At 42.4% G+C, this 14,604-nt stretch overlaps 1 protein-coding gene across 3 annotated transcripts in view; it reads left to right on the forward strand.

Moving 5' to 3' along the window:
- Positions 1-13,182, forward strand: part of nocta (nocturnin a) — a 61,675-nt gene extending 48,493 nt beyond the window's left edge. For 2 of the 3 annotated variants that reach the window (XM_072495575.1, XM_072495576.1), the window contains exons 2-3: positions 7,929-8,201; positions 10,172-13,182. In XM_072495575.1, coding sequence (XP_072351676.1) covers positions 7,929-8,201; positions 10,172-11,004 — 1,106 coding nt within the window. In that variant the 3' untranslated portion in view covers positions 11,005-13,182. Of the gene's footprint in view, positions 1-7,235; positions 7,342-7,928; positions 8,202-10,171 lie in introns of those variants that run through there. The other variant, XM_072495578.1, reaches the window with a different exon arrangement.
- Positions 13,183-14,604: the final 1,422 nt, after the last annotated feature.

The raw sequence follows: 14,604 nt of genomic DNA on the forward strand, positions 1-14,604 counted from the left end.
CTTTTGCACCTCCTTCACTTCACTTGGGCTTTCCTTTACCACTTTAACAAACCCCACTCTCTTATCCTGTTTTACCACATCAACCTTCCCAGTGCTTTTCTTCAACCGCCAACACTGTGACTTTACATGGCCTAGTTTACTACAGTGAAAACATTTGAAACTTTTCATTTCTTTTCCACCCTCCTGGATTTCTTTTTTAATCTGAGGTACACTCTCCTTATTATCTCCCATCAGATCACCTTTACCTTTACCACTTGAGTATTTCTCATGTCGCCAGTTTCTATCCCTCACAAGCTGAAATTGATGTTGGAAACCAAGCTTTGATTTATGAACTAATTCATAATCATCTGCCATTTCTGTTGCTAATCTCGCATTTTTAAACTTCCAAAAGCATAATTTCTCTGAGAGCTTCATACACTTGGTCTATTTTCAAAGCCCTTATCCACCTATCAATATTACTCTGAGCCTTTAAAACTCCATGTATGTTTGACCAAATTATTTCCTTAAATTTCTACGCCTTTGTCTGTAGGCTTCGGGCACTAGTTCATATGCACCTAAGATGGATTTTTTCACCACCTCATACGTCCCAGATACCTCCTGGTAGTGATGCAAATACTTCACTAGCCCTACCTATCAGCTTTGTTTGAATCAGTAATACCCACATGTCCTGTGACCATTTCATTTGTTTAGCTACCTGCTCAAATGAAATGAAAAAGGCTTCTACCTCCTTCTCATCAAACCTTGGCAATGCTTGGACATATTTCAATAGATCCCCACTAAGCCTTCGACTATGACACTCTTTCTCACTATCCTCATCACTATTATCCAACTGTATGTTTCCCTTTACGTCTGCCAATTTTAACTGACTGCCATGATTCATGGCCATTTTCTGAAGCTCAAACTCTCTCTCTTTATCTTTTTCCTTGATCTGTATCTCCCTTTCTCTTTCTTTTTGTTCTGCTAGGACTATTCTTTCTTTTCTCCTTTCTTCTCTCTCCTTTTCTTTCCTCTCTCTCTTTCTTTTTCCTCTCTATCTCTCTCGTATGCAAGCTGCTTTAATTCTTTCTCATGTTCTATTTGTTTAATTTGTAACTGAATTTTTGCCATTTCCAATGAGTCAAACTGTATCTCAGGCAACTTTAAATGCTTAGCCACCGCCATAATTACCTCATCTTTTCACATTTTGTCAGGTAATGTTAACTGCAATGTTTTTGCCAAATCTAACAGTCTGCTTTTAGTCTCTGTCCGTAAGGTACTGCGTGTGACCTTCTCCACCCCCAAACACTTCTGAGCCTCTGAAAAAGCCATTGTCCACAACACACACTCCACTTAAACTAGAATACCACACCTGAAAAGCAACCACAATATGCTCACCCTTCACTGTCTTTAAGTTCACTAAGCCAATCCAATAGATAGACTTTCATCCCCCTCAAGCCCCCAATTTGTTATGGGCCAGGGTTTCGAGAACCCCAAAGTGTATTATGGAGTTCACCTGACCCACCACTTTTAATTGATTGCGGTATGGGGAGCACACGCCCACTCTACAGGTGTGGTACAGCAGAAATGGAAAAGTATTTTTTAAAGCAAAACAATGTTTATTCTATGAACTCAAGTTAACCTTGTTAAAACACAGTAAACATCTTAGCAACCATCAATTCAAATACAACCCCCAAAGAATACAACATTCTAAGTAATACTTAAACTTTCCTTTTAGCATCCATAAGACTTGATAAAACCTTTTAACAGAAGCACATCAGGCTTAAATTCACTACTGAGAACAGTTATCACTCTGAATGCACCAAACGATCAAGAGATGGTCTTTACATGGCAGAGGGAACAACATTACACACTCTGTGGCTGACTGCAGCTCCAACACTGAAACAAAACCAAAAAAACACAGACACACGCAAGCTTTTCTCAAAGTGAAACTAAATGCTGACAGACAGCCCAGCTCCATAAACACTCTGACATCACTGCAGTAATAGACACCCATTTCTTAAAGGTACTCTCACATGACCAATGCAAGTTAAATGGATTCTAAATTCTCCAAAATTGCGGGGTTCTTGAGGCATACATTAAAAATGTGGTAAAACCGGGCAGCAAGGTGGCGCAGTGGTTAGCACTGGGACAACGACGCTGAGGACCCAGGTTCGAATCCCGGCCCTGGGTCACTGCCCATGTGGAGTTTGCACATTCTCCATGTGTCTGCGTGGGTTTCAACCCACAACCCAAGGATGTGCTGGTTAGGTGGATTGGCCATGCTAAATTGCCCCTTAATTGGAAGAAAAATAATTGGGTACTCTAAATTTTTTTTTAAGATAATGCTTTGTTTAAAACAATAGATGGTTCCCCATGTGTTATAGGCATTTACATCTGCTGGAATAAAGTTCTGGAATGAAGTGGTGGCACAGCGGTTAGCACTACCTCACAGCGGCAGGGTCCTGGGTTCAATTCCGGCCTCGGGTGACAGTCTGTGTGAAGTTTGTAGTTTCTCCCCGTGTCTGCTAGTGTTTCCTCCGGGTGCTCCCATTCCTCCCACAGTCCAAAGATATTCGGGTTGGGTGGATTGGCTATACTAAATTGTCCCTTCGTGTCCAAAAGGTTAGATGGGGTTACTGGGTAACGGGCATGGGGTGGCGGCGTCGGATTCAGTGGGATGCTCTTTCCAAGGGCCGGTACAGACTCGATGGGTCGAATGGCCTCCTTCTGCGCTGTAGATTCTATGATATGAAGTTCCCAAGGGTTGCTGTTCTATTGATTTGATGTTGGAACTTGCTGCATATGGTTTGAAAAAAGATATTGGGAGCAAAACAGGCTGGATTTTTAAAATGCTGGCATCGGACATCTCCACAGGGTTCTGATATCAAGATGACTCTATGTTACAGAAAATGCCATTTGTAATCAGACCGACCCTATGTTCTTAAATTTCAAAAACTTTACGCAATAAGGTGGCAATCTTGTTTCCACCACTCTAGGTCCATGCAGCTTTTAGATCTAATTACTTCAATCTATATAAATAAGAACCCCCTGCAGATAAATCGATCATGGCTGACTTCTTGGATGATCTGCACACCCCAACTGTTGAAATGAATTAGATTCCCCATTATGCCTGGAAGAGATTTTAAAATGTATTGGGCTGCTGCAACCTGGCAAAGCCCCGGATCCCAATGGCTTCCCGGTCGCGTTTTATAAAACATTCTCGGAACAGCTCATACTCTTAATATTGAATATGTTTAAAGACTCACCGCCTTGGGTTCATTGCCTCCAATTCTCACTCAACTTCAATCTATTTGCTCCTTAAAGGGGACAAGGACCCAGCTGAATGTGGTTCGTACTGAACCATCTTAATTTTCAAACTGATGTTAAGCTGCTGGCTAAGGTCCTGGCGCTCCGGCTGGAGCTTTGTCTCCCAGGTATAATTTCTGAGGATCAAACCGGCTTTGTGAAGGGCCGGCAATTGTCAGGCAATATTCGTCTTTTAAACATTATTCTTTCTCCCTCAGCACAAGGCCTAATGGACCTCAAAGCTGAAAAAGCTTTGGATAGGGTGGAATGGGATTATCTGCTGGAGATTTTCGGGAGATTTTGATTCGCCACAAATTTACCTCCTGGATTTGTCGGTTGTATAAGGTTTGCAGAATATCCTTGGCTCAACCTGGCAGTGGGTCTATTTTGGATCTGTATGGCTATATTCTCTCGTCAGATCCCGCCAGATGGGGTGAGGGAGAGGGAGTTGCGTCTTGTGCTTACGGTGAGGCTGGGAGGGTAGCCCTCTGCAGGGTGAACGCCACATGTCCTGTGCCCGGTTGTGTTTAATCCAGTTCAATGTATCACACAGGATGTAATTGACCAGGGAAAGGTTGAGTGGGTTTTTCCCAAACGTGGAGGGCAAGTGTGATTGTTGTTCGCTTGCGCCAGCGAACCACAAACCTGTTTTGGTCTTGTCCCAAACTTGCCAGCTTCTGAATTTCCTTTTTAAACTCTATATTGGAGATTCTCCAGGTGGTTCTAAGGCCATTGGTAGCTATATTTTGGTCTCAGACTCACCGGTGTTTCACTCTGGAGAGGGGCGGATGTTGTCGCCTTTGCCTCACTGGTGGCCTGGAGGTGAATATTGCTTAGCTGGAGGTCTTCCATCCTGCCCAGTGTATCTGCCTGGCTGGATGATTTAATGGCATTCCTGCACTTATAAAAAATTAAATCTACTATCAGGGGGTTGGTGAGAAAGTTATAGCTTAGATGCGAAAACATTTACAGGGCGAGTATCCTTTATGCAAAATGCTTGGAGCCAAGTGTGTATCGAATTTTGGAATCTTCGGATTTCAGAATATAACGTTCGAGGGGACATTATGTTTTGTACTTACCAAAAACATTTTCAACGTGTTAATCGCTTTGAGTAATATAATTTTTTAAAGCACTAACGTATGACTATGAAGAGGTTTTCGCGCCAAAACAGCCCCACCTAGGGCTTATAACCGTCCCCTGCAAACAAACCCACAATCTAAAACACCAAGTAAAACTTAAACACTATAACTGAATGCCCGAACAACTGATGGTATCAAGATCTTAAAGAGGGAAATGCAGGTTGAGCATCCCTTATCCGAAATTCGAAAAGCCCTGAAATCCACACTTTTATTTGAGTGTCGATGTGACATTACGAGTGGGAAATCCCACCAGGCTCTGGGAAGCTTCTAAATGAGAATGTGGCTCCCCATGATTTGGGGTGTAACTCAACCACATGGAGTGATGATCAGCAATGTAGTGGTGGAAGATCCCGATTTAGCTGCTGTTTGATGCTGAATGTGTCAGTCCTGAAAGTTCAAAAGAAGGGGAATTAGAAAGTCGGGAAGTCCCTCAAACTGCAAGGCAGCATGTGGACAGGGCTCCTATTGAACCATAGATATTTACAGCTTATGGTTCAATAAAATTTGTTTTAGCCTATTATGTCAGTGCTGGCTTGGTGATAGAGCAGTCTGAAACTACTCCAACTACCCCTATCCCAAGTGCATGTTCTGTTCAGGTGCTGAAAGGCATGCTAGGCCTATCATTAACATATGCCAAGTGTCTAAAGCAGTGATGGGCAACCTAGGCTAGTGAGTGGGCCGTGCATCTCGGTGGGCTTCAAGATTGAAATCAAGCTTGTTCACTATGACCCATGAATAAGATTAAATACATTTAATACATGCCAAATATTTCAGAACTAGTTATCGAACATGTTTAATCATTTATATATTAATGGAACGGTCATCAACTTCAAATGATTAAAAAAAATATATATACACTTTAGTGTGGCCAATCCACCTACCCTGCACATCTTTGGGTTGTGGAGGCGAAATCCACGCAAACACTGGGAGTGTGTGCAAACTCCACACTGACAGTGACCCAGGGCTGGGATCGAACCTGGGACCTCAGTGCCGTCAGGCAGCAGTGCTAACCACTTTGCTAATCTTTTACATCTTAATTTTACGAATGCCTTTTGTGAGACCCTTTCTGCAAATCCATTTAGGGCACTTTGTATTTCAGTTATCCAGTGAATTGGTCATCTCAAACATTCAATGAACTTTATAAACTTACAACTTGTTTTTACTGTGGTGCAGTGGATTGCTCTCCACAGGGCTGGTATGGACTCGGGCTGAATCATTGTCTGCTATATTATGACTCGCGTCCATACTGGCTGTCCTTGGTTTAGCCGATGTATTTCTGAGCATTAACTAATATGATCATAGAATCCCTACAGTGCAGAAGGAGGCCTTGCTGCCTATCTTGTCTACACTGACGCTCTTAAAGAGTGCCCTACCTAGGCCCATTCCACCGCCCTATCTCTAACTCCATAAGCCCACTTAACCATCGGACACTAAGGGGCAATTTAGCATGGCTAACCCACCTAACTTGCATATCATTGGACTGTGGGAGGAAACCGGAGCACCCGGAGGAAACCCATGCAGAGAAAGTGTAAACTCCACACAGACAATCACCCAAGGCTGGAATCGAACCCGGGTCCTTGGTGCTGTGATGCAGCAGTGCTAAATACTGTGCCGCACCTTGATCTTGAATTATCAATCTGTCACTAATTACTGGAATGCGTTGCTGCCCTTTCGTGCTCACTATTCACTATCTATGGTACAATGTATGACATTGATCCATCTTGAGTTGTGCTTCTACATGAACATTTTGCGATTTGGCACTAATGCCAAATTTAGTGCTTTGTGTATCAGTGGGAGCTTTTATCCTTTTTCTGCTAACCAGTGCAAAGGCCTATTGTTGTCTAAAGTGTAAAAGAGTTGCGCTTTTTTTGATTACTTTTACTTTACAATCTGAATCTGTTTACAGCTCCTTGGCAGCTTCAGCCAGTCGGTCAGCCTTGAAAAGTTGTATATGGGCACACCTCAGTTTCACTACATCCCTAGAGAGAAGCATCTTGTTATAATGGCTCTCAGTGGATGTTGTGTTAAGTGGAGTGTGGAACTTTTACTGCCACCTCCATGCTGTGCAAGCTGTTGGTGTCATTTATGCTCTTTTTAATCCAGGCTTTTCGCTGTGACTTTTTTCATTCAGTGAATCCAATCCACTTAATGTGATCATGTGCTTGACAGTCATAAGCTTGAATGTGGCAATTGTCTGGTGTTGCCAGAATCGATACTTGTTCTTGGGTGGCTGTGCAATTTCCATTCTATGAAGACAACCAGAAATGGCTATGTGGATGCAAGTAATTGTATTGAATATATTTTAAAACCCTGTTCTTGATTCTGTTATTGATCCATCCCGATTTTGCCAAGACCGGGTGCTAGGCAAACCACGTGCAGAGTAAAACTGTCTCTATTCCGTCTTAACCCCAATCCACAGAGTGCCTGTATGACATATTCTCAGGCCTTCTCCGTGGCTGCCAAATGAATGGCAATATGGACAGTATGACACTGCATTCACATCAACTAGGAAGCTCCTTACATTTGGCAGAGATCCTTACAGTTGGCAAAGAGAACATTTACATCTCTGCATTGTGGCTGGGAGTTGATACCATATTTTAATAACGTTTTTAAATCCAGATGTGGGGGGTGGCAATGGGATCTCGGTCAATTAGTACAATATGTATTGTGGTGCTAAGCCATTCACAAAAAAGGATGGTTTGGGGCTTAATTTCTGCAGGAAAATTAATTCTCAAACAAGGATCGATTCTCTTTTCTTTTTCTTCCGTTTCATATTTGGTGGTGGCAATATCTCCGGTGAGGTTGACTAACTGCAGGCCTCAGCAGTTGAATGGAGGTCTATTCTCTGCTTGGTTCAGGACTTTACTCGAATGAACCATTGGAGGAGGTCTTAACACTGCTGTATTCTGTGCTGCCCGTAAGTAGTGGTTAAAGATGACTGGTAGAGTGATGTGATGCCCCGCACATTGTAAAGCTATTTCTTTTTGTGGTTACCCTGCTGAAGTTGCGTTTCTCCCTTTGAGGATCAGGCTACATTGAAGGCAGCAGAAAATTGCAGAAAAGCTCCAATAAAGTAGCAGTTGGGTATCTATTTTAGCAACACAATGGATGCTAAAATTGACCAGGGGACTAGGAGAGGGAAAATCTACCTGTTATCCCAAACCTGACTGGTACCCAGTGCTCCCTTGCTGCGCAAGTAACATTAGCTGATGCCTCTCAATAGCTGCCTGACACTGGAACGTTAAGAATGGTGAGGAGAGTTGCCAGCATCTATCGGAAATCCCAACTGAGTCAACGCCTTCACGAGAATAGGGAATACTGATGCAGGACTTGGAAGATGTGGTCTGCTGGTCTCTGGAAATTGTGCCAAAACTCTGGTCAAACATGTTAAATTTGTCACATTTTTTATTTTCATCGAATTTTATTTCACATTCCATACCACTTACCCAACATTGGACGCTTCGAGTATTTAATTTCTGTACCTTTTCTTTCTCCCTACTTTAGTGTGTTCCATGGGAACCAGTACAAACAGATTGTTCAGTGCTCTGGCTCCAGCTTTAACCGATAACGGAATACCACAGGCACAGGAGTATGGTGTGGAGACAGACTTGGAGCCAGTTGATCCAACAGACCCGAATGATCTCCTTAAAGAATGTCAAAAGGCTCTTGAAAACCGTCCACCCAGACTCCAGCGTGATTTTCTGTATCTAAAGAAAAGCAATCTTGCCAGTGATTCTCGTCCAATCAAGGTCTTGCAATGGAACATTCTAGCACAAGGTCTGTCTTTTTTAGTATTAAACCATTCACTAGTGGTGAATGACATTTTAATATGACAATAGGACTGTTAAATTCTAACTCTTGGGCAGCATAGTGGTTAGCACTCCTGCCTCAGCCCTGAGGACCCAGGTTCGATCCTGGCCCCCGGGTCACTTCCATGTGGAGTTTGTACATTCTCCCCGTGTTTCCGTGGGTCCCCCCCCCCCCCCCCCCCCACAACCCAAAGATGTGCAGGGTAGGTGGATTGGTCATGCGAAATTGCCCCTAATTGGTACTTTAAATTTAAAAAAATAAATACGTTTCTAACTCTTCTCTCCTGAAGATGGTACCTCTTGTAGGAACACACTTCCATTTTCAATGCCAGCCCTCCCCGAATGGTTAGTATATATGCTCCAGCCCAGACAGCATTAGATGGCAACAGTGGTTATCACAGACCATATTTGATGCAGTTCTTGTCTGACATTCGTGTGGAAATTCAAGCAGGGGCACTGTATGGTAATCAACCCCAGCTGATTTTATTTTGGGATTCATTTTCCTCCTTCAATGCAGAGGCGCTGAGGTAAATAGTAACAGTCCAACTCTGCCCAGCTTAATCAGCATGAGTAGAAGTCCAGTTCCTGACCCTACCCTCGCCCCCTGGATCCAGAAAGTGGGTGTTGACGGGCTATCTGAGCAAGGAAGCATCACTGCTGAGCTTGAACTTCTGTTCACACTATGTCCAAGAGCATCCAAATGGCTGTTTGTGGACAGCATAAACCTGTCAACCCATCGCCAAAGACTAAGTTTCAACAGTGCTGTTTTAGATGTAATTGCCCGTGGGAGATATTGCTGCAATGGTGATGTGATTGCCCAGGCTAATGCTTTGGGGACATGGGCTCATATCCCATCATGGCTGCTGGTGGTATTTAAATTCAATTAATAAAATCTGGAATTGAAAACTCGCCTCTGCAAGGTGCCCATGAGAACTATCATTGTTGTAAAAATACATTGGATTCACTGATTATTGTCACAAGTAGGCTTCAATGAAGTTACTGTGAAAAGCCCCTAGTCACCACATTCCGGCGCCTGTTCGGGGAGGCCTGTACGGGAATTGAACCCGCGCTGCTGGCCTTGTTCTGCATTACAAGCCAGCTGTTTAGCCCACTGTGCTAAACCAGCCCCTTTAGGGATACCCTTTAGGGAAGGGAATCTGCTGTCCATACCTGGTCTTGCTTACATGTGACTCCAAACCCATAGAAATGTGGTTGACTCTTACTTACCTGCTGAAATGACCCACCAAGTCACTCGGTTTCAAGGGCAATTTTGGGTGGGCAACAATGCTGGCCTTGCTAGCGACACCCATAAAGGAGGTCTTGTGGTATAATTTGTCTCATTCACATAGAAAATGAACCCCAAGATGAGGTACGCACACTACCTTACCATCATGTGCAAAAAGGTGCCACTTCTTAAATGATCTGTGCTGTTCTTCCACAGGCTGGTAATCAAATGCAGTATTCTTTTTAAACTCGAGTAATAGTATTTAATGTTATGTTTTTATGGTTGCAGCGAAATAACCTGGACTTACTGCCAGGATCAGTGCTCTAATTTGAATATACCCTACACCCAATAAAGAATGTATGAAAGGTTTCAGTTCACTTGAGACTGAACACTGGAGCCACGTGGGTGCAGTGCCCCTTTGGTTATACGCAGTCACCCTGCTTTCTCTGCAGTGTAATAGTACAGCTCAATTGAGAAATCCCCCTCCCCGCCCCCCCAACCTTGCTGTAGCTCTGATACTGTTGAATAAAACTTTGAGGCTGTAGAATGCTGTGTATTTTACAGCATCTGAGCTATGCTTTGCCCCTCGTCTAAATTGCATGTGTGTATTACTATTTTTTTATTTGAACTTTACATAAGATACGATTTGATTTTTTTTTCATTGAGGTAACTGGTAATTTTGATTTCAACTCTTCTCTCTCATTTTGATGCAGCTCTTGGAGAATGGAAGGACAATTTTATTAAGTGTCCAAGGGAAGCTTTGAACTGGTCAGAGCGCAAATACCTTATCCTGGAGGAGATTCTGACGTACCGCCCAGATATCTTGTGTCTGCAAGAAGTGGACCATTACTTTGACACCTTCCAGCCAATTCTCAGTGGGTTAGGCTATCATTCAACCTTCTTCCCTAAACCATCGTCTCCTTGCTTGGATGTAGAACTTAACAATGGGCCAGATGGATGTGCTTTGTTTTTTCTGAGGGAGAGATTTGAATTGGTTGACAGTGCCACAATTAGACTAGCAGCCAGGATGTTGCAGACCAATCAAGTGGCTATTGTCCAAACCCTCCGATGTATTGAAACCAGCAGAATGTTTTGTGTTGCTGTAACACACCTGAAAGCTTGCAGTGGTTGGGAGCGGTTCCGTTCATCACAAGGCTGCGATCTGCTTCAGAATCTAGAGAGCATTACTGATGGTGCTGGTATTCCCCTTATTGTGTGTGGAGACTTCAATGCTGAGCCCACTGAAGATGTTTACAAACAGTTTATTAAATCCAGTCTAAATCTGAACAGTGCATATAAGTTACTGAGCGAAGATGGACAGTCGGAACCTCCATTCACCACATGGAAAATAAGAACCTCGGGCGAGAGCTGCCATACGTTGGATTACATTTGGTACTCCCAGCGTGCATTTTGTGTGAATAGACTGCTGAATTTGCCCACCGAGGAACAGATTGGCCCAAACCGCTTGCCATCGTTCCACTACCCTTCGGATCATTTGTCGCTTGTTTGTGAATTTAGCTTTCTAGATCAACTTGAAGAATGTTGACTCATTCCAAACTCAACCCCCCCCCCCCCCCCTCAACCCCACTCTTTTGGACCAATTATGCCATCATATGAATACTTGGAGGCAGGTGTCCCTCAGACCAGGGTTATTGATACTACACTGCTCATGCACAATGAGTTGGTTTTATTTTTTTTGCAAACCCCGATTGAAATGCCAATAAAGATTTTAGGGGCAGTTTCTTCAAAGCATTTGCACACACTTTTGATTAGTTTGTCTCATTGAGTGTGATCAATCTCAAATCAATCCTTAATGCGTGGCTTGCTTTGCATTTTATTTCAGAAATAAACCAATGACCAGTCTCATTAAGTTATGATTTTGCATGCTAAATTATTATAGTTACCCTGTGTTTAATCCCTCTCACTGCAACTGACCAAAGGAGAAAGGAAGGCCAATCGCACTCCCCGTTCTCCAACTATTTGTTGGGCTAAGTGTGAACCCACAAATATTTCCAGAACTACGCAGTTATCCAAATGTAAACAACTGTTAGACTGCAGTTAATAGTATTGTTAATGGTATATAGTTAATAGTATTGTTGGATCGTACCACTTTTAAACAGTTAATATATTTTTTTATAACTTGGCTATAACCAAATGTGCAATTTGTTGCAAAGTTGTCTTTGTTCATTCTAATTTTGTGCTGTTCAAGGTGAAGGATGGTGATGCGAGAGAATTATTTCATGGGATGGGAGCATTGCTGGCCAGAGCAGCATTTTTTGTCTATCCTTAATTGCCTTTGAGAAGGTGGTGATGAGCTGCTGATGCAGGAACATCCACAGTGTTGTTGGGATTTTGATCCATTCTGAAACCATATTTCCACTAGCACCACCAGATAAAGTAAACCCTTAATTTTACTTAGTGGCAGAAGACTACCACTGACTGTACCCACCTATATCTCTCTCTCTCTCTCTCTCTCTCTCTTTCCTCCCCCCCCCTCCCATTTCCCTGTGGTCTAGTTGCTGAATTAAGCACAGTTTTTTGCTGAAATTAATTCAAATGTGTTTATATAAGAACCTTATCATCAGTTAGGGGGAACCTTCATCCAGCAGGAAGGGCTGTATTTGAATCCAGGTTCAAGAGCTGAAAGGTCACTATCAACTGTGTGCCACAGCATTCCCTTTTAATCCTATTTTCTCACTACTTCCCAGCTTGTCTTTCTGAATGCAACAGTAATCCTGTTGTAACTTTTTGGGGAAATCTGTTCAATATTGTTAAACTGCAGTTGAGGATTGAGGAAGTACAGTTTTGACCCTGAAGGTACTAATCGTTGTAACTTGTGCAGTTTATGTAACTTCTCCTAAACAAAAACTTGTATTTATAGTATTTTGATTAAAAACTATTTGGGCCCAAAATGTTACAAAAGTCTGGAAGTCCGTTATTAGCAGAGAAACTATTTTTGTGGCATATTGCCCTTCAATAATATCAATAGGTCTTTGTGTTATAATGGACCTAGGAGTGGCATCATCTGCTACCACTGGCAGCAGTAATTGTTGGGCTGCATTGAAAACATTGTTTTCACATGAAATGGCCATTATCATTTTGAACAGTTGAAGATTTTTCCAAGGTTTATTTTCCACACATGTTCTAGTTTCAATTGAAGATAAAAGCTGGTGTTCTAAGTACAAAGAAAACTTCCACAAAAGTCCTAGAATCAGCTGTTTTTTAAAAACACCGTTCATTGCTTTTCTGAATTGATCTATTGTAATGAATCTTCCAAACAATTTTTAATCAAAAAGATTTTTGAGAAATACGTTGAACGTTGTACATAAACATTAGCTTGGAATGAGGTTTTCTTTCTTCAGTATAGTTATTTTTTCTTTTACTTTTATCTCTGAATAGTGTATAATTCAGTTGCAGTGTCCTAGGTATGAAAATAACAAATTGGAAAATGTGCCATAGCTATTTATTGCAACTTAAAATGCAGGTATTTATTGATTTTGATTTATATATACCGAATGTTTGTGGTCAAGTATGAACATTTGTTTGAGTTAGGAATTTCAATTTTAGTTTCCCAGTTAATTTACTGTACATTGAGAGCAGCTCCTTTATTTGTGTTGTATTGACCCATGTTCATTCAGTAATAGGAATTAAGAACTAGTTGGTAGTTTTGATCAAAGGCTTGTAATTGTTATAAAATAAATCAATGCCACTATTAGTCTCAGAATTCAATGTTTGTTCATCTTTAAGCTTTTTGAAAACTTATTGAAGTCACTAATAAATCATGAGTGAAACATGACTGTTAAGTGTTATTCAAAAGCCACAGGCGCTCTGTTGCATTATGCAGAAAATCATTTCTGGTGGCTATAGATTGGAGAGACTGGGATTGTATTCCTTAAGAGAAGGTCAAGAGGAAACTTGGTAAGAGGTACTCACAACCATATGGGGATCTGGACAGAGTAAGTAGGGAGAATGCGGTTTCATTAGTGGAAAAAGGGTCAAGGATCAGAGGACATCGATTTAATGTGATAGACAAAAAATATACACAATAGCAACACGAGGAAACATTTGGTTTGCAGCAGGTGATTTGAAAAAGAATACAGCACAGGATCAGGCCTTCAGTCCTCCAAGCCTGTACCGATCATGATCCCATCCTTGGTCAAACCCTCAGCACTTCCTAGTGCCGTATCCCTTTATACCCATCCTATCCATGTAACAGCATCTGCTTCCACAACCTCCCCTGGCAATGCGCTCTATGCACTCACCATCCTCTGCGTAAAAAAATCTTCCTCGCACATCTCTAAACTTTGCCCCCACAGACCTTAAACCTATGCCCCCTAGTGACTGGCCCCTTCGTCCTGGGAAAGAGTGCCTGCCCATCCACTCTATCCAAGCCCTTCATAATCTGGTAGACCTCTATCACATCGCCCCTCAAACTCTGTCGTTCTAATGAAAACAGTGCGGGTCTATTCAGCTTCTCCGCATAGCTAACACCCTCCAGACCAGACAACATCCTGGTAAATCTCCTCTGCACCCTCTCCAAGCCTCCACACCCTTCTGATAGTGTGGCGGCCAGAATTGTGCACAATATTCTATGTGCGGCCTTACCAAGGTTCTCTGCAACTATAGCATAACTTGCCAGTTTTTATACTCTATGCCCCATCCAATGAAGGTTCGCATTCCAGATGCTTTCTTGACTACCGTGTCCACTTGTGTTGCCACTTTCAAAGATCTCTGGACCTATACGGCCAGATCTCTGACTTTCCATATTCCTAAAAGTTTTGCCAATTACTGTATATTTCCCCTCTATGTTAGACCTACCAAAATGTATTACTTCACATTTGTCCAGATTAAACTCCATTTGCCATTCCTCTGCCCAAGTCTCCAACCTATCTGTGTCCTGCTGTATCCTCTGACAATCCTCAACACTATTTGCTACTTCACCAATCTTTAGGTCATCCACGAACTTACCAATCTGACCAGCTACGTTTTCCTCCAAATCGTTCTACAAACAACAGAGGCCCCTACCAATCCCTGTGGAACACTAGTCACAGCTTTCCATTCAGAAAAACACCCTTCCAGTGCTACCCTCTGCCTTCTATGACTGAGCCAGTTCTGTATCCATCATGCCACCTCACCTCTGATCCTG

The sequence above is a fragment of the Scyliorhinus torazame genome, chromosome 3 (genome assembly GCF_047496885.1).
Source record: "Scyliorhinus torazame isolate Kashiwa2021f chromosome 3, sScyTor2.1, whole genome shotgun sequence".
Classification (NCBI taxonomy): Eukaryota; Metazoa; Chordata; class Chondrichthyes; order Carcharhiniformes; family Scyliorhinidae; genus Scyliorhinus; species Scyliorhinus torazame.